The sequence below is a fragment of the Carica papaya genome, chromosome 1 (genome assembly GCF_054855325.1).
Source record: "Carica papaya isolate Zhongbai chromosome 1, ASM5485532v1, whole genome shotgun sequence".
In the NCBI taxonomy this organism is placed as follows: Eukaryota; Viridiplantae; Streptophyta; class Magnoliopsida; order Brassicales; family Caricaceae; genus Carica; species Carica papaya.
Window position 1 is genome coordinate 28,066,893 of NC_142309.1, and position 24,081 is coordinate 28,090,973.

A 24,081-nucleotide genomic window follows, 5' to 3' on the forward strand; every position below is an offset into this window, starting at 1 on the left:
TATTTTTGGAACAAATCCATAAATAGTGTGGAATTTATTTCCAAATTCAAACTTAGTTTAACTAGTACAATATGTAACTTGTATCAGGATGACAAAAATAACTGAGTATATAGGGAATTTCACGTGGAACTAGAACAACCCATCCCAAACCGCACCAAAACTGATGGAATTTGAAATGTATTATTTCAATTGCACATGAACTCAATTTTAACATCTTAGGTCGAACTTCCATCAAATTTTAGTTAAAATAAGTGCAAATAGATTCCACATAAATTTTGAATTTGTTTGAAATGTCGCATTGGTGTATTTCTGTTTGTAGTGGTGCTTGTGTGTCTTATGGTGTTTATATATCAACCTGTTTGTTGTGGCCATGTGGGATCAAAAATAAATAAACTTCCTAATAGTCATTGCTCATGAAATGGGTATAATGATTAACTGAGTACCTATAGTAGAACTGACAAATAAAAAAGAAAAAAATACCTGCATATGGACTTGTGAATTTAGGTAAGTCTCATCACTACCCTCTCTATTGTCCTCTCGAGAAAATATTCTATTCAAGCTCATGACACTTGTTGGTGTGGCTACATCCATGCAAGTTTCTTCATGTGATCCAATTCCCTTCCTTCTCTCAATGCTCTTTACTAATAGCTCTTTAGAACAAGGGAGATTGGTAACCTCATTTTCTGCAATTTTCTCTGGATTCTTGGAGTGATTCTCTGGTAATGAACTGAGTTGTTGCCTTAGTAAAAGGATAGTTTCTTGCATTTCAGCATTCTCTGACATCTATCAGCACAGAAAAGCATAACAATGTGTTCAATTTCATGAGCAAACTGAAAGCAACCACAAAAGGGTTCTGAAATTCTTACTTTCACTTGCAGTTGCTCTTGAAGGATCCTATTATCTGCAGACTTAATCTGACCATTCCCAGTCAAAAGATCAAATTAGTAATGCTATCCTATCATCAATATTCAATACCATCCATACAGCTTCCATGCAAATAGGATAACAGACCTCAAGTTCAAAGATTTTCTCGTTTAGTTGTGTAGTAAGCTTGGACAAAGCCTGCATAAAAAGGCATCAGATTGGTTAAAAAGAACAAAGAATGAGCAACATAAAACAAAGAAAAAAAATTTAAGAAAATGCTTCTCGTAGCTCTCTTGAATTGTATTCTTGTTTGTTGCCTACTTGTCTATGGGCAAAGTGCCTTTTTGGGCATTTTTACTCATGACAGGACATGTCAAGAGTCAGGAAGTTTCTAATATCTTGCTTTCCCTAGTGAATCCTCCTGAAGATATAGACATATTTCTGAGAAACATAAAATAACGTATCTTTCAATGAAATTCTAAAAATAAAACACAATGACAAGTTTGAAACCTGCAAGAGATAACAAAAACAGTAAATGAATTACACAATAACTCTTGTTAGAGCTCATCAGGCTGAAGATGCTTCCTTTTTTCAACTTTAAATGTGCTTATGAGCTTATGATGAGCATATAATCAGCAGGTGCCGAGAACCACTATTTTAGTTTTACAAACAAACAGATTCTGTATTAGGATGCTTATAAACAGCTTATATGCGACATGAAAAAGATTCTTTATAGGTTCACACAGAAAAGACTTCTTAGATTGAGCAACTTGTATCATCAGCAAGAATGAGCAGAGCAGGGATTAAGTCCTATCCACCACTTCACGCATTTACCTGTGACATTTCAGCATTATTTGATGTATGTGGACTCATATTTACAGATCCAATCATTCGTTGTTCAAGTACACGAATTTGATGCTTTTTTTCATTAATTTCATCCTTCATTTTCTGCATTTGCTCCTAGAGTAACAAAAGAACCCGTTAATATCAATGAACTATGGGCATTGTCCTTGGATTAAGATTATCATATAACATCTCACCTTGAGCTGTGAGTCTTCCGGGTTGCCGACTGCTTGCTCTGAAAGCCTTTTCAAAGAACTGGTACATAAGGCCACCTCTCCTACTAACATTTTCATCTGTTCATGAAGAAGGTCCATCTGATCGGTAATGGTAATCCCAGTCTGTCAGAAAAGAAATTTAGATGTTTAATTTGTAAAAAAACAGCCGTGCAGCAATTAGCATCAGTAATGAAAACTCAAGCCCTTGATATCAAGGTTCCAGACAGGAGAAGGTACAGTCGATTCTTCAGGCATAATCCCTAATATAGAAGGCACCAATAGGTAATAAGTATAGTGGTTACATATCCTCTTACCTGTGCCAAGCCATGAACTCCAGCAGCTGCCCTAAATAAGTCACCTGCTTGGGTGCTATCAGGAAATGAATCAAGAAGTAGGGAAGCATCTTGCTGTCTACTGGTTGATTTTCTCCATCCATCCTTCGCACCGTTTAACATCAGCCTATTTTGTGATGATTTTGAAGAAGATGCAGGTGAACCACTTGCAGAGCTCCCACTATCAGCATTTGGTGGCAATCCAATGAGATTATCAGGCTTCTGAAACAGAAAATTGACATTTTATTTTTTGGTCATAGGAGCTAAAAGAATGACCAATTGCTACATAAACAAAGATTATCAGAAAACCATTAACATAAAGTCGAGGTTTGACTTAGTACTGAAATTTTCCGTTATTGTTGGTCAGTTCATTTTTAAATAGCTTGTTACAAGCGGGCACACACCAAAAGTCTCAAACATTTCATAGTAACTTTACTGGCCCCAGCAAACAAAACTCGTTGGCTGAATTTCTCTATGTTCAATTTGATACATCAAATTATCAGTAAATATTTTCAATCCCAAATGTTCATGTCAAAACTTATGGCGGCTAAAAAAACTCATTGCACCTGATTCCACTAGTAAAAAATAAATAAATTGGTGATGGCTACGTTGTAATTGCACACACATCCTACCCCAACTCACACATCCCACCCCAGCCTCGAAACAGAAAAAGGAAAAAGAGAATAGTATGGATGAGATCAGCATGTAGCATCAAATATTTTATTAAGAGCTCAAATGCTTGCTTTGCTTTCAAAAAAAAAAGTTGAAAAACGATATATAACATATTCTATTCACAAGGCATTAAAGAGAAACCACATAATTATAAAAGGAAGGTCCTTAGTGACAAGCAAAATTTTCAATTAGGTTGAATAAGTATCTGTTGGGAAGCAGCCAACACCGAACCGAGCTTTAAAGTTATCTCTAGTCCTATTGAACTTGGAAGGGTGCTATTACTCCCTCAGAACCAGTTATTAGAGGTACTTGTTTATGCTTATTTCAGACAAGTATAAGCAAAATAAAGAATGTGGTACAAAACTACCTTGTCATTAGTGTCAAGCAAAACAAAACCAACAAAATTCTCAAACCATAAACCACGGGGGTAGAGCAAAGCAACAAGAATACGGACTGACTTTCAGTTTAAACCAGCCAAGCATTCCACGCCTCCTGTTCCTTTTGAAATCTTTGACCAGCTCATCTATATTAGTAATATCATCCCTCCCTTCTGCTGAAAGCCCGGAAACATAGCTTCCAGCATCATCCTCAACAACGTACTCTCGTTTTCTATCTGGCAAATATGCTAGCTGCATTGCAATGAAACCAATTGTAAAATCAAGAAGATATAGGCATCAACTCAGTGTCAATGAATTTGTTAAATCAATAACATGAAACTTACAGAAACATAGTTCTACATAATAAACGTAGTTCTACATAATTCTTCAGCAGATTTTGAAAAATCATGACTCTGCTTTTCATGCAAAACCAAGGCACAAATGGTATCACAAACCTCATCTTCCCCAAAAGAATGCCTCCGTCTATGGCCAGGTCTTCCATGAATGCTTGATTGCATGGAATTCTTAGTTGAAACCAGGATTAGTTTTGTTAATCGTTGAATTCTTCCCATTAAAGCTTCCTTTGCTTGTTCCTCTTCTTCCAGTCTTGACTGTAATTTAACCTGACCAGCTTCCAGCTTTGACAACAAAAACATATAAAAATAAGGAGAAGAGCAAAGAACTTAAAAAATTTAGGAGGCACAACTAAAATTTCAAATTTTGACGCATGCAGCATGATGTGTTATATTTTTATTTTTATTTTGATATCCTTGTTACTTAAATTTATAATAAATTTAAATAAATTCTGAGTTAAAAATTAATTTATGAGCTAAATTTTGATGCAGGATATATTGATGAAAAAAAAGAGAAAAAAATGCTGAAAAGAAAAGAAGAGAAGAAGTCCAAAGGCCCATATCTGCAACTAAACCCAACCCAACAACACCGAAAACGATGTTGTTTTGAGTCTGTGAACCAGATATCAAAACAGCATCGTTTTGGGAAAAAAAAAAGATTTGCAGAACAAAAAAGGAGACTGGAAAGGAAAGGAAAGAGGCGTGCGCAAGAGAACCCTACCTCCCGCTGCCTACAAAAAGGAGATCTGAGGAAGAAGAAGAGGAGAGATTGGACAGAAGAAAATAGCAGAGAGAGAGACAGGAACTAGAGAGAGAAAGTAGAAACCAGATCTGCAAAGCTAAGACCGAGAGACAGAGTGCGAACTTCGTCGGAGAACACAGCGAACGCGAGAGAAAGACCAGAGCAGCGATGAAGAGCAGATCCAGATCTGATTGCAGAGAAGCAGATGAGCAGAAGCAGAAAGGCAAGTCAGCAGGTCTGGTGGAAAGCAGAAAGCAGACGTGGTGATAGGGAGAGAAGCAGAAATAATTAATCACGTAATATTTATTTAATGTTCAATTAGCATACTTTTGGGTAGAAATTTTCTGGGAATTTTTTATAATAAAATGGAATGTTAGTGTCTGGAATCCACTATGTCTAGCTAAATTTTCTTCGCTGAAGTGATTGATGTAGTCTAAATCAAAGGTAAATTTGTTGTTTAATTTTTAACTTTCTTCTGATTGCAATTTAATAGTATTAAATTTAAATCAGTTGTGAGAATTGGTTAACTCATATCTTTATTTGTGATTAACGATTTTACAGTAGCAGGAGTAAAATTTCATTAATTAAACATATACTATTAAACACTAATTAAAACTTAAACAAGAGTAATATAATCAAGTTAACATGAAGAAATCGCATTATCACATATTTAATTGAATCAAATTAATAATTACTATAAAATGCTAGTAATTGTTAATTGATAGATCTAAAGAATACTGGGAGGGAAATCAAAAATATATTAGGATACTTTTAACATTGCAAACTATATTAAATCGATTGCGAAATTAAAACTCGAATATACTCAAGATTCAAGTGAAATCAATTACCCTAATGCATCTTCGTCGATAGTTTTCCTAATTTTAATTAGTTTGCTTTGATTAAATTATTTTAATTTTTTTCTTCATAAATTTAACTTCGATTTTTAGAAAACAATAGAATTTATACAATTTTGGTATTTGATACATAGTTCCTGTAGGACGATACTCTACTTATCACTTTATTATTTGAACAACTTCGTGCACTTGCGAATTCGTCCATCATAGCACCAGATAAAACATGCTCTTTTATTAAGACACAAAGGTCCAAAGGAAAGAAGGAAAACAGAAAATGGAGGATAGTAATGCTATTCTACCATTTATCATACTGGAGTTTGATAATGTTTATTGAAGCTTGTAGAAAAAGAGTCAAAAGATTTTACTAGCAATGCCTAATTGGCACTCTGAAAATGCTACCATGATAAAAAGTAATGACCAAATATCTTTTTATTGCATCACTAACCTGAAGTTTCAAGTTAACTAAATCTTCCTGGGTTGATGTAGCCATATATGGATTCTCCATCATTCCACGCTTTAATTGCTGAAGCTCTTGCTTTAAATAGGAAATTTCTTTCTGATACTTCTTGATGAGGGACTTCTCATCCATAATCTAAAGGAGAAAACACCTTATAAGATGCTGAAAAGATGACAACAAAAGGGCCAAATGAAAAAGAAATTTTCACTTTTTCTTATTTCGTACTGAAGTAACCTTATTTTGCGAAGCCTTGATTTCTACATGCTTGCTCCTATGGGCAAACTTTAATGTGTTGTGTGTCTCTTCACTGTTGCTAGAGGCAGGTGTGATAGTGCAAATAAGCTGTAACATAATGTGGAAGGATCATCAATATGAATGCATAAACAAACATTGTAGCAACAAAGATGAGAAAGCAGTAGCAGGAGGAACAGTAACACATAACAAGAAGATACCATCCAGAGTATGGAAAACTATTCACAAAAAGGAACACTTGAGGAGGATAAGCTGCAAAAAAAGTAAATGACTTTTGAATAATTAAGGGACTGATGTGAACTTACAGATACCCGTCCATAGCCACTAAGAGATGATTGTAACAAACGAGTGAGTTTTGAATCTCGATAGGGAATATGAGTTGCCTTCCCATCTGTCAGTTTAGAGATCACCTGTAGGTTGCAACGAATGAGACCAGTGATCAAAATAGAAAAACTTTAAATTCAAGACAACAAAAAAGGTAATGCATTACGGTGCCAAGAGTGAGTAAGCTTTTATTTATGTATGAGCCCTCCTTTCTACGCAGCCCAGTTGTTTCAGTTTTGGAACTTTCAGAACCTGCAAGATCAATAAGGTGCTGCAAAGAAATATCAGCAATAATAAGGTTAGAGAACCAGATTTGCATAAAAAGAAAAACTTGCTATTTGGATGCATGATAGTATAGAATGAGACACAGACACGAATATTAGATCTTATAGTCTGTTTTATCCTGTTGATGATGAAAATTAAAATAGAACAAGTGTGCAAAGTTCTACCAACTGAGACAAAGTAACATCTTCTTCCCCTGGATTTTCTTCACATGAACTGCTTTCAATAGTCTGATAATTAATATTCAGTAAACGAAATATCAGGAAAGGAATCATAAAAAAGCATATAAATCATCAAATGAGGTCTGAATAGAAAAGATGCATAAACACCAGGAGTTGACACATGCATTATCCTGAATATAAATAATACCTTGTAAGCATGAGAAATTAGCAAGCACTATAAGTACTGCAAGAGAGAGTCACTAGATTCAACAAGCCAATCAACACAACGTACAGAGATATTCAAGAACTAGCAAATTCTAGAAAAGAGATGGAAAAGTCTAGCCAAGCAACCAATTAAAACTTACATAAGTTAGTGCTAGCTATTATTTTAATCTCATAACTTTACATATGTTACAAATTAGTTCCTAAACCTTTTTTTATTAAAGTTAGTTCCCAAAATTAACCTTTATACATTCAATTTAAAGAAAGTTAGTCCCTATGGAAGTTGAAAAAAGACTAAAACAGGACTTGATTGAAACATCCATGATAATTTGGGAACATTTATGACTAATTTATAACAAGGCTGTAACTCTTGCCAGTAAACTGGTATTTACCCTACTGGAGACGTAAGTTAACATGGCTTGATGGAGTATGCTATAATTTTTTTAAGCTTGCTTGAACCATTCTAGAAGGAAAGAGAGCATTTTTAAAAATAATAATAATAATAAGATGATGTCTAAAAATGCAAACTAATAGAAGATTTTCATCAATAATTGCTAAAGACCACAGTAAGACAAAGATGTCGATGGACTGTTTGGTTTAAGGAAATTTTCCTATTTTTGAAGGAAAAAAATTTTACTTTCTAGGAAACAAATAAAAAATATCCTCAGTTGATAAACTAGAAAAAAAAAACTGATTTACTTTGATTTTCTTCCAATTTATGATATCTAAAATATATATTTCCTGATTTTCTTAGAAAATAGAGAATTTTGTTCCAATTTAGGATATCTATGACATATCTTTCCTGATTTTCTTAGAAAATAGAAAATCAAAAATAAACTTCTGAAACTAAGCAGTTATGCTGCATTCTGCTGCTTCAGTTCCCACATTAAGATCACCTATATTCCTCTCTCCTGGAAATTAATTTATTTTATCTCCTTATCTACTTTGATATAAGAATGATATCCAGATTTGGCTAAGTATCTTAAAGTATCCTATAAAAATCCAACTGCCCAATGCCTGATCAAACTGAAGCACTCAACTGCTTAAACTTTGCAGAGCCGCACTTCTGATTCTCTTTCAATCTCATTTCATGTGAAGTGGCATAGATTGTTCTGTGAATGCTAAATTTTATCCACCAAAAAACCCCTTCAAAAACTATTCCAAAACATCAAAACACTATATATCCTTAATATTTACCCTTAATCCCCTTTCTCTCCTGAACACAATAGAGACCCAGTATATATCCCCAAACCCAGGCATTGCAAGTAGGGTGAAGAAGAAATTCAAGATTTATATGTCAAGGAACCAGTTCCACAACAAATTTTCTCTTCTAATTGGGGAAAGAACAAAACAAAATGTAAATGAAATCTTTCCAGTGAAGCAAGTGTGACCTGTATTTTTTTCTAACTGAAAATTCGAAAGAATTTTAATTTTTGAAAAGAAAATGTTACCAAGGTGAATATTGTGTGGCTCCTGCTGCTAAGAAGATTGAAATTATTGGAACCAACATGCCTGTGTTCTGCAACAATATCAGCAAGAACATGTGAAAAGCTGAACAATTGGCAAGTTAAAGTTAATAGATTTGGAAGCTCTTTATTTTTTGAAAGCAAAACAGTAATAACATTACAGAAAAACAAGATGGTATCAACCTGGTCCCTGGTACAAAAGAATGATTTACAATAAAGACTTATACAAATGTTTATTGAGTATTCTAGACAACTGGTGAGAGATGTCAGGGACCCTAACACGAAATACTAAGGGGTCCAAAACCAAATATCTCTGATACTGCAAAAAAGAAAGATGTGAGCAACATAAAGGTTCAACAAGAAAGAGCAATTTCAGTTGAGAAATAAATTTCAACATAGAACATGATCAGAGAAATAAAAACATAGACAAAGATTATGCTCCAGGAGAGCATAATAAATGAAAATCATGTCCAAATAAATGGCAACTAGTTTTAGGAAAGCTTTCATTATCCAAATACCTTCTCCAGTTGCTATCAAGGACAGAGCATGAGCAGGGGATAAAACAACTTCCTCTTTGATTCCTTCAACATAAGTCCCCTGCCAACATATAACAGCATTTTATTTTTAATAAAAATATTACGAATGCGTTCTTTAAAATAAAAACTGAAGAAAAGATTGTAAACTACAAACTCCAACTATGCATGTCACATACAACATCCAATAAGATGCAACTACAAGTGCAGTGGTCAAGATGAGTAAAGCAAAAGAGCAAATCTGCTTTTTAAAAGATTCTAAAGCCAAAAAAGATAATGGAGGAAATAAAAATGATTACGATAAGAAATGGAGGAAACCAGCCAGTTGGTCAGTTTCTAGGAGGATTAATGTGGTGATAGTCATTTTGAAACTTCAGCTTCCTTTGGAAAAGAGGTGGGACTCTTTGGAGTTTCTTAAGTCTTGAAACCCAATGAGTGGGCAGTTTGTGACATGATGTTATTATCCCTGTTTTGTGATGTAGTTAAGGGCCTGTTTAAAGAGAAATCTAAGTTAAAGTTAGAAGAGTCCTTCTTTGATTTTCTGACTTTAGGACCTATTTTGAATGTAAGGGCTCATTAAGAACTTGATGATCCCAACTCAAATTTGAAAGTCTTCAAATCTACCCATTACAGGATAGGTAACCTCCCACTAACATAAAAGACCGAATCTCACACACAATAGTTTTAAGAAACTGCTAAACTGCCCAACTTAACTACACAAATCTGTATTTCCTACTAAGTGTCATAAGAAATTAACCACAAGAAACTGTAATGCCAAGTTAACTGCAAAAAACTAAACAAAGTACAACTGTTCATCAAGCAACCTCTGTTATGGATTCATGCTAATCCACAAACTCCAATTAGAAAAGTTTTTTGCATTGATCGTGACGAACAAATTTTCATCACAGGTAAAACAAATTCCCTTCACACAAATCTAATCCATCTCTAGCTTGTTCAGGTGTTTAACAAATTGAGACCTAGAAATTGAAGATAATTGCTTTGCTCTCTCCAAAAGAGAATCATCAAATTGTCCTGCTCCACATGCCGCTCATATAATCTAGCCAAACTCATGGAAGTAGCTACATCATTGAGGCACTGCCGTTCATTCTCAACAGCAATAAGTCCTTCAAACCACTCACAAAAATTTGTACCTCCTGCTCTTGAGTGTGAGTGCTTGCACAGGCTGCCAACTGCTCAGAGCCACACCACTATTCTTCTAGTCCATTTTGACTGCCTAGGGAGCTCCCCAAGCTTGTTTACTCTGAATTGGAGGTCCAAAATGCAAGCTGCAATGTTGCTTGAATCCTCCCAAGTTAATTGGTCTCTTTACAATGCACGAAACTACAGCTGTACATCCCCTTCTAAATGTTTCTTCAAGTGTTCTATGACAGCAAAAGAAAAGCTCACAATGATTCGGCCACCTCAATGAATTAACAAGTTGCCATCAAACAGTGAACATAAACAACCCCATCCGCATTTTCTGCTCCAGTTACACACAGGTCATGCCTTCATATTGTTCAGGTTTGTTCCAAATGCATTTTGAGAGAGTTCCTCCAACTGAGTAGCCAAATCTTCTTATTTACCTTCATATGTTGCTCAATCTTTGCTCTCTCACCTACTTCTCATGCACAATCTTCTTGGTACAGCTTCTAAAACACCTCAAATTGCTGCTGAGTATGGGAAATCCCCCATAGTTATTTTCTGATAGCAATTTGCTATGGTCCCTATGGGATCTAGTCATGTGCATACTTTTTCATAAATCTAGGAGAACATTAGAAGAACACTTTTTTTATTTTCTGCCATAGGACCTCACCTCTTTTCTGCGTACAGACTCATCAGAGAGAACCCAAGGATATTGTAATATGTAAAAGTTCTTTCATTGGTGATATCATTGTTTCTGCTTTGTTTGCTTCGGGTCAACACGGTTTAGAGTGGTACTTTTTTGGAGTCTACTGCAGGGGAAACAAAGAAGAGAGAGACACCCTTTGGAAAGAACTATATGATTGTCAAACTCGACGGGGCTCGACGGATGTTGGCAGGGGTGATTTTAACATGATTCTTAACAGACACGAACAGTCCGGGGATCATTATTGTGAGTCTACTGTTATGGAGTTTAAAGATAATATTGAATAGTATTGAGACTCTTAATCTTTCTGATATCCCCCTGACTGGTGGTTCCTGGACTTTGAGCAACCACAGAACCTCCCCATGTTTCTCCAGAATCGATAGATTTCTGGTTGATCCTTCTCTCCTTCTTAAGCTGTCTGGGTTATATCAGAAAATTCTTCCGCGCCCGATTTCTGATCACTGTCCAATTTCCTTATCAAACAATGGGATTCAGTGGGGTCTAATACCTTTCAGAATAGAAAACAAATGGTTCAATCTGGATAGTTTCAAAAAATTGGTCGAGAAGGTTTGGAACAATTTTGTTACTGAAGGTACTGCAAGTTTTAAAATTGCTTTCAAATTCAAGAACTTGAAAAACAAGATTAAATGCTGGTCCATAGAGGCTGATCGCAAAGAGGAGCTCGAAATCAATGATATTTTGGATGAACTAAACGAAATTGATCGCAAAGAGGGGGATGTCGGTCTCAACTCAGATGAATCTTGCAGAATGGACAAACTGAAAAAAGAGGTGGCGGAAAAACTTAATAGGGAGGCAATTTCTTGGAAACAAAAATCCAGATAAAAATGGTTAAAAGATGGTGACAGGAACACTAGATATTTCCAATGTCTAGCAAATCATAGAATGAGAAATAATTATATTGAAGAATTAAACTTTGAGGGGAAAATGATATCGGGTAATGCTGATCTTAGGGAAGCTGCCAAAAATCATTACCAACAGCTGTACACTAAAGATTTTCCGATGCGGCCTAGACTAGACAATCTTCAATTTGATACCCTTGACTGTGCCAACAGAGAGTTTTTAGAGACTGAATTCTCTGAATCTGAAAATTTTGCTACCCTTAAAAGCTGTGATTAAGTCCCCCAGCCCTGATGGTTTCAACCTCAAATTTATGCAAACTTTGTAGTACCTATTGAAGGAGGACATTCTTAATGTTTTCAAAGAGTTACATCAGGATGGAGAGTTTATAAAATATCTAACTTCCACTCTTATTGTTTTCATCCCTAAAAAGGAAGGTGCTAATTGCTTTAAGGATTTCCAGCCTATTAGCTTAATGAGCAGCCTTTATAAGCTTATTTTCAAAGTTTTATCTAAAAAACTATCTCATCTACTTCATTTTATTATTGGGGAGAATCAACATGCGTTTGTAAAAGGAAAACAAATCTCTGATGCTTTCATGATTGCAAATGAACTTGTTGATGAGCTGATTGTTAAGAAAAAAAAAAGGGTCCTCATTAAACTTGACATGGAAAAGGCTTTTGATCATTTCAACTGAGATTTCGTCGATTACATGTTCCGGTGCGGTTATGGTACCAAATGGAGAAAATGGTTAAAAACTTGCACTACCTCTACAAGTTTTGAAGTGATGATTAATGGTGGGTCTTCCCCTTTTTTTCCAGCTCATAGATATTTACGCCAAGGTGACTTTCTTTCCCTTTTACTCTTTATTATTGTTATGGTGGCTTTTAGCAAACTGTTATATAGGGCCACTGATTTGAACATGATTAATGGCATCACCATTGAGAAGGAGAACAGGCAGATCAAATTATCACATATCTTTTTTGCTGATGACTCTTTGATTTTCTGTGAGCCTATAACTGAATACTTATTACACTTGAGATGCGTTCTCCTTTGTTTTTAAGCTATTTCCGGTTTAAAGATTAACATGAATAAAACAGAGTTAGTGGGCATAGGTCTTAATTTGGATGAAGATGATCAATTGGCCACTGTTTTGGGCTGTCAAGAAAAGAACCTCACAATCAAATACCTTGGTTTTTCACTTGGCCTCAAATACAAAGATCACAAGGGTTGGGAACTAATTGTTGATCTTTTTGACAAAAGACTTGCGACATGGAAAAGAGGTTTCCTCTCAAAAGGTGGAAGATTAACTCTCATTAAAAGCACACTATCTAATCTTCCTTTATATTATCTATTGGTTTTTAAGGTACCGAATCAAGTGGCTAAACAATTAGAGACCATTTAGAATAGGTTTCTTTGGGGTGATTCGGAAAATAAAAAAGCATATCATTTGGTCAAATGGAATGAAGTCAAACTGCTAATGACCATGGGTGGTCTGGGTATAAGATCTATTATTAATATCAACAAGGTTTTTCATGATAAATGGATCTGGAGATACTTCAATGATGTTAACAGCTTGTGGAGAAGAATTGTGGATCTCAAATGGATGAATTTTGACAAAAATGGCAGTCTTATCTTCCCAAATTGATCTCACGGGACTAGTGTTTGGAAAGGGATTTATCCATATTCACTGAGTTGATGTCTAACACTTGCTGGAAAATTGGTAATGGGTGCAGGGTAAATTTCTGGAATGACCGTTGGTGCGATGAGGACAAACTTAAATCTGTTTTTCCGGTTATTTATTCTATTGCACAACACAAAGATTTAACGATTTCTGATGCTTTTGACATTGATGGACTGCGTAATGTGTTGGTTACCCGAAACTTGAATGATTGGGAGTTTGATGAATATGAGAAACTCCTAAATCTGATGGCTGACATTAAAATTCTGGACAAACTTGACTATTTGATCTAGAAGGGACAAAAAAATGGCAAATTCACTATCCGATCCTTCTACAAACTGCTTTCCAACGCCAATCTTCAGTGCAACATTGCAAATAATTCTCAGTTACCTTTCAAATCTATCTGGAAGATCGGTGCTCCTCCCAAAATTGCTTTTTTTGCTTGGGAAACCAGTAAAGAGAAGATTCTGACTTTAGACAATTTGATGAAAAGAGGAAAAATTATGGTTAACAGGTGTTTTCTTTGCAAGTGTGACGCCAAGAGCTGCAATCACATTCTTCTTTGGTGTCCCTTTGCCTCAAATCTTTGATACATGGTCTTTAATCTGATTAGTTATACTTGGGTTGTGGTTGGATACATTCACGATGAACTCCTGGCTTGGAAAAGTTTAAACTCAAGCAATCATGTTAATAACCTTATCTCCCTTACTATTTTTTGAACTATTTGGAAAGAAAGAAACAATAGGACTTTTAAAGACAATGAAGATACTATTGTAAATATTAAGAATAGATGATTATATTGTTTTGCCTCCACCTTTTTGGATCATAACTTATTATCTTTCAACGACATTGGAACTGTTATCGATATTTTCTTATAAATGTAATACTTTTGTACATGGACGGTACTCCCTTGGTGCCATTTTTTAATGCATCTACTACTTTTATTTCAAGAAAAAAGGATCTCAAGAGTTCAAGGAACTCAAGAAAGAATTTTCCTCATCTCCCCTTGGTGAACTTTAGAAAAAAAATTTCCTTATCTCCCCTTTTTTCCATTAAATTCAGTCTACAAATATAGTAGAAAGAAAGAAAGCTTTAGAAATTACCCACTACATAATAGGTACCACACCACTAACATTAAAGACTAACTCTGCCACATAATAGTAAGAAATTGCTAAACTGCTAAACCTAACTGTATAAATCTACATTTTTTTTTAGAGAAAAAGTATTAAGTGTATTACAATAAGCACCAAAAGTGGTGCATCCCATTTACAGAAATTTACCAAACAGAAACAATTCCATGACCACATTTGGGTGACCCAGCAACAAAAACTCTAGGGTCTTCACCCGTCTATTTTTTAGAATATCAAACCCTTTTCGATGTCTACCCTTATCCTGCATTACCACCAACAAATTGCATAAGAAACCAAATATAAGGAACTCTCTGCCTACTTTAACCATATAGCTAAAACTAAACACAACTGCTCATCACCCATACTAAATTCTTCTCCCTAGCTGGTTGACAACTTATAACCACATCTACTTTAATGCTTTTGTTGACTTCTCATAGCTTGCACCTCGGTAAGAAGTGTACACTGTTGGGGACTCCACTGAAAGATGGTTCATTTCTGTGAAAATCTTTCCACCAAAATATTTTCCCCCAAAACAAATATCCTTGGAACCAATTCTGGGAGAGGGAAGCTTATCTAGGAGTGCCTTCTTTTGCTTAGGAAGCAACTTGGGGCAAAATTCTTACTATTGGTAACTTGATGAGGAAAGAATTTAATTAACCAGTTCCAACTTTCACCATGAAAATGAGTACCCTGACTATCTTCTAGTTTGGTGTCTGAGGCCAAAAGATCGCAGTCTTCAACCTGTCAATGTTGACTATTGCTGGTTTGATTACGGATGAAGTTTGGGACTGAGAGGGACCTTGGGCAAGTAAAAAGCAAGGAACAAGGCTGTCTCTCTTCCCTTTGGCTTTCTTTTGTTCATTTGGAAGTAAAGAAATAGAAGAGTTTCTGCTAATAGCCTTGATCTCTTTTTGTTAATATTAGAGATTGCTCATTCTAGACAGTGTATTTTGTTAAAGAGCTATCCTCTTCTCGGAACAGAGAAGATCCTAGTTAGCTGATAGATATTTCGAGAAACTCTCAAGTAAATGTTTTTGTATACAGGTGGCACCCCCTTGGTGCCTTGTAAATAATATTTTTGTTCTCTCAAAAGGGAAAAAAAAGGTAAAAAATGGAAAGAACTACCATCATGTTTTTATAGAATATGCAGAAAATTAAACAGGTTTGAATGAAGAAGAGTCACCATAACAATATAACTTTACCATATTTAAGCTATGAGTACCTGTGCATCCTCTCGTATTCTTAGGTTCTGCCCTGTTGGATCAAGTAAGTCATTGATGACCTGTAAACTGATCTGTGAGAAAGTTTCCAGCTAAACAAATAATGAAGGTAAAGAAGTATATGCGTGAAATTTTCCTGACTTTCACTATTTGCCACAGTTACAGTTAGCAACATTATTTAGACAGTCAAAGTTGGTCAATTACATGATCCGCTAAGCTAAATAGTGTTCATTGTAAATTAATTCCTCCCTTAGCTTCAATAAGTCCCACATAACCATCAGCTTGAAGATGGGATGGAATATTAGTGATCACCTTTCAGTAAAATATTATTTTAATATGACATAGGACCTCAGAATTTCGACATAGAGAAATTTTGGGCATTCACTTCTCTTTTGTGACCTTCTTTGCACATCCATAAATAGATCTGAAACATATAAAAATAGGCCTCCAATGGAATAATAATTATGCTTCATTTCTTTCCACATTCCACATAAGCATCAACTTGAAAGTAAACCATTACATGGTGAGGCAAGATTTATTTAATTATATGGTGAAGCAAGATTTCAGAAACAAAAAAAAAAACAAAAAATAAACCATTAAATTCATATGAACAATATTGAAATGACCTGACCTCATTGTATATCTCTAAATATGAAACACGAAGAAGAAACTCTCTCCCAGGCGTCTACAATATAGTAGATAAAGTTAGATAATGAGGAAAATAAATACATCAATTAAAATAAATCAGATGAAATCCAGTACCTCCTGAATAATTCCAAAAACATCCTTCACTGCCAAAGGAATAATCCCAGGTGATTTCTGCTCCCCCTAAATACAGCAAAAAAAATATTAGTATACACATGTATGCCCATCTAGGATTAGGACAACCATGTATTTCTGATAGAATAATTTTTGCGTGTATCTCCAACAGACGAAACGTAAGAGAAAATTTTTATAGCCCCTTAAAAGGAAAAAATCAAGGGAAAGAACACAGACTTAGCAACCACAATAGTGTGAGGACCGCTGGTATAACTCATTGTTTACCAAAATCACAAAAACACAATACAAAAGCAATTAAGGAATCCGATAATGAATTCATCATCTTAATGAGAAACACTTATCAATTTGCTGCAGCCACTGATTTATATGGAGCAAGAATCAAGAAAATAAATCCATCATGAAACCCACAATTACACAACATTAATGTGCTGGACTATTTTATACAGAATACCCATCCAAGACAATGACCTCCATTCGGTAACTCACATGCATGGTATGAGTCTTCCCACTACTAGTAACACCATATGCAAAAACCGTACCTGCATGAAAACACATAAATTTTTTAGTTATTCAAATACTCTGTACTTTGGATAATGATAGATACGTCAAAACAGATGATAACAACCGCAAAGTATCAGTTATGTAACTCAAAATAGGAAACTGGTAGCACCATGACCATAAATTTCAAGAATAATATATAAGCAAGAGGCATTACAGCAAGACAGCCTTGGCTAGTCAAAAACATGCGCCAGGAATCTAGATCTCCCATCCTCAGAAGTAGAGAAACTAAGAAATGATAATCAAACAATTTTCTGATAAAAATGGGTGTCCCTCATTGTAGCATCTAGCTCTCCCATCTCAAAAAAGGGGTGTCTCCAGTGTTATATATTGTAAGAATAATTATATATTTAGATAATCTTATTTTATCGATACTATCCACTATTAGGCAATTAAAAGTATTATAACAGTTTATCAGTGTTCTGTTAGGGATTAGGAATTCATGATTTCATTATATTTCAACAGTGCATTTGATGCCCTTTTTTCCTGTCCAAAGTGTGTTTGACTTTGACACACATGTAACTTTTAAGATCTTAGGAAAGTCTTTATAGGAGATTGATAATAACAATTAGTTTATCCTTTTTTAAAATTTTAAAAAAATAAAATAAAAACGAACTGTTCATTCAAAAAAAAATAAGAACGATCTAATTTGCTTTGGATTTTCCACTATCTTGTTCGTCCCGCATGAACAGTACAACCTAACTCATCTATATAATAACAGCAACCTCCCATGTAAAACAAATATGATAGACATTCATCCGAAAGAAAGAAAAGTAAAACAAACATGAGTTAACAATAAAGTTTTTCAATCCATTCTTGTGAGTGGATCTGATAATTGTCTCCAGATCATAGATTCTTCTAGTTACTTTACTTTCAAATGATCTCTTAATTTTTCGACAAGAATCCTCAGCTTAAATTTTGATTTTCAATAATCCTTTTGCAAAGTTATAAGTCCCCTTAAAGTTTAAAGCCTTCTTTCTGAGTTTCAGTACAAGATAAGTTTGGTAAAAAGGATGGTTGCAAATGTGAAGACGAAATCGCGTTCTCACTCCCGATATTTGTTTGATTTATTAACAGAGTTCGGAGGCAAATAACCATTTGCTTTTACGTTGTTTTCCAGCCTGATTTGTTCTTATGTTGCAAGGTAGCTCGGAGGTTATGGTTTCAACTTCATACCTAGGGTTACATGCATTATTTCTTCTACCATTAAAGTTTCTTTTCCAAGGAGCTGAAGAGTTAAACCTTCATTGTACAGTAATCTCTTTGCTCAATAAAAATTTTCAATAAGCACGCAAAATGCTCTATTCTTATTTGTTGTTTGGCATCTTTGTGGGCTACGACACACAAATCTTTAGGAAATATGCCATTGTCTAGTTTGCAAAGGAAGTAGAAAACTAGAACATGCCTTCCAAATAACACTCTATTTTTAAAAACAAAAATTCTACTCTAATTAATAGGATTATGGTCCCTACTTAGTATCTTGTTATGGGGTAGTTAATGGTATCAGCTCCTTAAGAGAAAACCACAGATCTCCTAGAGTTTAAAGTAATCAAGAAATATTTTTATAAATCGTTCTCTAATTCCTTTCACTACTCCAAAACAGAATTATACTTAGCATAGACTGAATAACTATCTTATAGTAACTGCCTTATCCTAGACAGCAGTTACAGACACATCCAAATCATATAATCTGCCAGCTCAGCAGCTGGCAAAAAGACAACAAACACATTAAATCTAATATAACTAATATGGCAGTAAATTATTCTAACACACCATTAACAAACATTTGCACGCTTAGACATTCTGTCAAACTAACACTTAGCTTCCTTTATTCTTCTTTCTTCTTCCCTAACAATTGGATGTCATGATCACTCTGTGTCATAATATCACTCCCCTTCTCCAAATAGCACTTGTCCTCAAGCGCATAAAGTTAACATATCAAAAACCAACTTCCAAGTCCCAACGAGCATTTACTGGAGACAAACCATTCCAGTGGACCAAACCTGCACATTACCAAATTTAATGCAAAAATCCAACACCGTCAAAAGGAATAGAGAATGAACATAGATATAAGAGAAGGCACATGGGCATATATGGATGGCCTCACCATCATTGGAAGTGTATCAAATTGAAAGAAGAAGCATATGCTTATATCAAGTTCAACAGATTCCTTATGAAAATTCTCAGGGTGAGTGATACTTCCTATTCGTTACACGCCTACTGATTTTTCAACGAAATTCTCCAAATGAGTGAAACTTTTCCCAAAAAAGTTCTCCAAATAGGTGATATTTGTGGGTCCCTGGGCACCAGCATGCTCATCTTCCTCCATGAAATTGGTACCTTCAGTGGCAACTTTCATCACCACCCAGAATTATGCATCATTGTCCATATCTACTTCATGCTCAGTCCATCTTCCTCTATCTTTACTTCCATTACTAACATCTCTGTTTTTTGAATGATAGCAGGTTGCCGATCATATTGTTCCCTATTAATACTACCTTCTCCTCCCTCTTTGATACCTGGACTGGTGTTTGGAAACTTGCTGGAAATTTCTTCCAACTTTGTTGTTAATGCTTATTGTTTTGCCCTGTCTTGCTTCCGGTCAAAATATTTCTTTGCCCAATCTCCTGGTACTATTTGAGAAAATTCTCAAAATTTTGTTGGAGAAATTGTAGATCACCCACAGCTATGTCTGGTACTATTAGGATCTTCTTATGGGATAAATTAGTCTTATAGGCTCATTAATGGACAACCAAAGATCTCCTGGAGTTTAAGATACTTAGTAGAGTTTTTCTAAACTCTTCTCTAATTCCTTTAATCACTGAAAAACAGAATTATACTTAGAATAGATCGAATAACTACTTTATGGTAACTGTCTTATCCTATATAGCAGTTATAGACTTATTCAAATCATATAAACTGCCAACTTAACAGTTTTTAGCAAAAAAAAATAATAATACACATTAAATCCACCATAACAGATGTAGCAGTAAACTATTCTACCAGAATACCCAAAAAAAAAATTGGTAGTACATTAGACGTTCCACCAAAGTAAACATTGCTTCCTTAATTATTCTTCTTTTTTCTTCCTCAACAATTGGATTTTTTGATTAACTACAGTCATAACATAGTACTATTATTTTTTAAAAAAAAAAAAATTCAATCCATGTACCTAGTCCCTCACACAATCACAGGCAAGCACCTCTTTAATACATCAAATATGTTGGACAAAAGAAGATTAATGTCAATACCATTTATCCCTTGCATTGCGCCACTGACAACATGTTGAGCAGCAACATCGTAAACACGGCGCGTTGTCGTTGCTGGACCAAATACCTTATCTGTAATGCATTTGCATGTACATCAAGAAGCCAGAAAATTCAGATACGAATATGAGCATGCACATGTATGCTTGCGCATATAGGCACGTATATATAATTCCATGAGGGCACTTTATGAATGATACATATGCTTGTGTTAAAGAATTTTTATGAACTGCTTAGGAAAGAAAGAAAAAAATATTTTGACAACAATTGACATATACTTAGATTTTAATGAAAATTCTCATAAACATACCAAAAGTGCCTTCTAGTTTGCAACTTGTCCAAGGGAAGTAAATAAATTTCCAAGGTTAAGTTCTCTTGATTATTATTATTACAAGGGTCTTTTAAAAATTTTCAAATACAAATATATATCTTATCAATTGGTCTTCGAATTTATATCACTGACATTGAACAAACCACTGATCAAAAGCTTAGCCAGTGGAAAATGCTCAGTAGCGTAAGTTATCCTTCATATGCTCTCGCATGTGCAAACTTTGAATCCAACAACAAACCGGCTATTTAATTCCATTAGTAATGTGGTTTGGCCAAACTAACTGCAATACTTCACAGAATGTTAATTATCCAAAAGACTTTCACAGGTTCAAGTAATAAATTCAGCTCAGTTTTGTGCTTATGGTTTTCTAGATTTTCCTATTTTAACCGTGTAAGAAGTTTTACAATCTTAGTTGAAAGATTGTATTTCTTATGTAAATTACAAATATCTTGACCCTTGCACCTTATCTCTCACTCGCAATAAAATGAAAATCACAAATCTTCACAATTCATCAGTCCTCTACATTTGTTTAGGTTCTGGATCTTGGATTCCCCAGAAGGACTGCTTCCTATGATTCAAAATGATATTCAATCTTGAATGAAAATCTAGTTTTTATCTCAGGGAGGTTATTATTCAATATTGGAATGTAGATTCTTTTTTAAAAAAAAAAATTGTTAGAAGCTAAAATAGGAATGAAAACTAAATGTGTAGAATGAGAATCCAACCAAACTAGCCTAAAAAAAACAATATATATATATATATATGCTGAAAAACCTTAAGAACCAGTTTGGAAATATTGTGAATCGGTCTGAAGGTAGATGAACCAAAAAAGTCAAACTGGATATGGTCAAACTGGTTTAAACTGGTCGAAAGAAGGCTTCGGAATACCGAAACCTTTGTAAAAATGTGCTATTTTGTAGTTCTAGATGCTTTAACAAACACCAAATAAAAAAATAATAAAACTTATTTCATAAAGGTATTAGTTTTTAAATAATCTAAATACCTTAAATTATACAAACAATACAGTTTCATAAATATATCTTATTATAGAAATATGTTCACTTTAAGATCGTTTTTTTAATATCCACTTTAGGATCTTCATGTCCTGTATCAACTAATCGTCTTTTCTTCTCAAAAAAGAAATTTGAAAGACGGTCTCTTTTCCCGATTTTCAAATATATAAAGATATCATTGTGAAATATTTGAACATACGGGATGCACGGCACCTTGCCTCACGAATCCAGGACTTTCTGTACCAAATAAATGAAAATCTAAATCGTCCGTGTCTCGATAAATTAGTAGTTACGATTTTGTTACCTAGTTATCATTTGTACAATTATTGATTCCACCATTAGGTATAATTATTCGATTATACCCAACAAAAATTACGAGCAAATGAATATAGCAGACTATGCACTGTCAACATTAAAAAACGTCGAGAGAAAAAATATATGCTCTATTGGTAGGATAACTAATAACTAAGAAAAGAAGTCGAAATATAACAGAAGCCATGATTAAGATTAAAGATTGAAAATACTAACCAAAACCATAAGCAATAGAAGGATTGTACTCGTTTCTCACGGTCGAATCCCCATCCGCATACCATGCTACCTCGTCTCCTTTACTGATCTCTCGTGGACTGCTCAACAAAAGTTAAAACCAAAGCTCCCCCACCGTCAGCTGCAGCAGCCTCTAAAATTACAGAAAATTCACCACTCTCCATCACAGCATACAACAGAAAGAAGGAAACCGAACCACAGTACCTGAGAGGACGAAACCTGACGGTGACAGTGACATTCTCCTTTGGCTTGGTTGGCGCGGCCTCTGGCCGGTCAACAACCAAGGCATGAGAGCTTGGGCCTGGACTGGATGAGGTGGCCGGAGAAGCCGATAGCCTAGAAGTCGGCTTAGACGACGTCGTAGAGGAAGGAGTCACCGGCCGTCTCGTCGTCGCCGGTGGCGGCTGAGCCGGCGAGTTTCGCGTGCGGAACGGCGAGATTGCAGAGGGTCTGCGGGAGCGAGTGGACATTTTGGCAGAGAGAGAAGGAGAGGCAAAATGGAGGTCACGTGCTGGGAAAAAGGAGCTGTGCCGGCTTTTGTTTGTTGTCTGCTAAAAGGCTCCCTCCAAAACAAGCCTTCAATTTTCTATTGGCTGTTTGAATTTGTATTCGTTTTCGTTTTTGTGCCGGTTTTGTTTTATTAAGCTGAAATGTCCAAAATACCCATGAGTCAGGAGTTTTGTGCACGATCTGTTCAGAATATGACATAAGGTAAATTTGTCATCATATGAAATAAAAATTAAAATGGGTAAATATGAGAATCTTATGTTATAAAAACTATTCCTATAAAAAAGTAATATAAATTTTAAGAAGTAAAAAAATATAATTCATAAGTTATTTTAAAAAAAATACTAATTACTTTCATCCTTATTTGCATATACATAAAAACTGAAATTTAAAAAGAAATAAAAGTCATAAATTAATTGTAGAACCGAAATAATAGAGTTTAATTTTTACATTCCTTACGCAATAATTTATAATATCTAATAGGATTACGGGAATAAAAATTTTAAAATAACAAACGAAAATCAAATAAATAAATAAAAGACAATATGCTAAACATTATAATATGACATTCACTAGTTTTTGAATGAGATTCGGGTGGTGAACTATTCACAACCATCTTACTGATCGGGATATAGGTATTGATCATATTGATCTGAAATAGTTAATAAAATTGTGAGTTACACTAACCTAATAAGAATATCACATTACTCACCGATAAATAAATTAAAAGTTGGTAAAAATCATAAAAACAACCAATTGACCTATTGATTTAAGTAAATTCATTTATAATAAAAAAAATCATTTATTTTGATATTTCTAAAATCGACCTATAAAGACAATAACTCAAATAACATTCAAATTTTATTTTCAAGCGAGCAATAACAACCACTTTCCCTTATTATTTGTCTACTGGTATCCATGAGGGTTCATAGGAATGTCCAACTACGTGTGAACCAATATCTAATATTATCGACTAACCAGCTGTCCCTATACCCCGTCTAGTATAAGCACTAAAATATCATCCTTCAATACCTCGTTCGGTATGAGGGTGAATCGGGTTGTTCTCATACTTTGGCCGGTATGAGCGCAAAAAATATCATCACTCAATACCCCGTCCGATATGAGGCAATGTTCAAGGTAGAGTTCCCTACGTACCAGGTCCGTCCACCATCTCTCAGGATATCCAATAAGGCTATCATTCATTAATTTACATGACCAAATAATTTTTCATTTACATATTAATTTCTAATTTTACAAATCAATCGTAAATCACGCAAGACAAATAATATATATGTCAAGAAAGTACAACTGAATTATTTAGTCATTTTAATATATCATTATCTATTTAAAACTGTAAATTAAACACTCAGTTACATAGAGCAACAAATAAATGACT

The 24,081-nt window shown here is 34.6% G+C and overlaps 1 protein-coding gene across 7 annotated transcripts in view; it reads right to left on the reverse strand.

Moving 5' to 3' along the window:
• Positions 1-22,744, reverse strand: part of LOC110813616 (P-loop containing nucleoside triphosphate hydrolases superfamily protein) — a 29,547-nt gene extending 6,803 nt beyond the window's left edge. For 3 of the 7 annotated variants that reach the window (XM_088207984.1, XM_088207979.1, XM_088207974.1), the window contains exons 1-22: positions 22,383-22,744; positions 22,161-22,258; positions 20,274-20,363; positions 16,951-17,003; positions 16,447-16,512; positions 16,316-16,369; positions 15,687-15,746; positions 8,935-9,013; positions 8,402-8,469; positions 6,735-6,797; positions 6,452-6,556; positions 6,267-6,371; positions 5,944-6,051; positions 5,698-5,844; positions 3,759-3,941; positions 3,385-3,555; positions 2,237-2,476; positions 1,905-2,045; positions 1,699-1,824; positions 1,012-1,062; positions 867-914; positions 481-783 (exon numbers count right to left, since the gene is read on the reverse strand). In XM_088207984.1, coding sequence (XP_088064110.1) covers positions 481-783; positions 867-914; positions 1,012-1,062; positions 1,699-1,824; positions 1,905-2,045; positions 2,237-2,476; positions 3,385-3,555; positions 3,759-3,941; positions 5,698-5,844; positions 5,944-6,051; positions 6,267-6,371; positions 6,452-6,556; positions 6,735-6,797; positions 8,402-8,469; positions 8,935-9,013; positions 15,687-15,746; positions 16,316-16,369; positions 16,447-16,512; positions 16,951-17,003; positions 20,274-20,363; positions 22,161-22,258; positions 22,383-22,648 — 2,625 coding nt within the window. In that variant the 5' untranslated portion in view covers positions 22,649-22,744. Of the gene's footprint in view, positions 1-480; positions 784-866; positions 915-1,011; positions 1,063-1,698; positions 1,825-1,904; positions 2,046-2,236; positions 2,477-3,384; positions 3,556-3,758; positions 3,942-5,697; positions 5,845-5,943; positions 6,052-6,266; positions 6,372-6,451; positions 6,557-6,734; positions 6,798-8,401; positions 8,470-8,934; positions 9,014-15,686; positions 15,747-16,315; positions 16,370-16,446; positions 16,513-16,950; positions 17,004-18,795; positions 18,939-20,273; positions 20,364-22,160; positions 22,300-22,382 lie in introns of those variants that run through there. The other 4 variants (XM_088207995.1, XM_088207999.1, XM_088208006.1 and 1 more) reach the window with 4 other exon arrangements.
• Between the last annotated feature and the right edge of the window lie 1,337 nt (positions 22,745-24,081).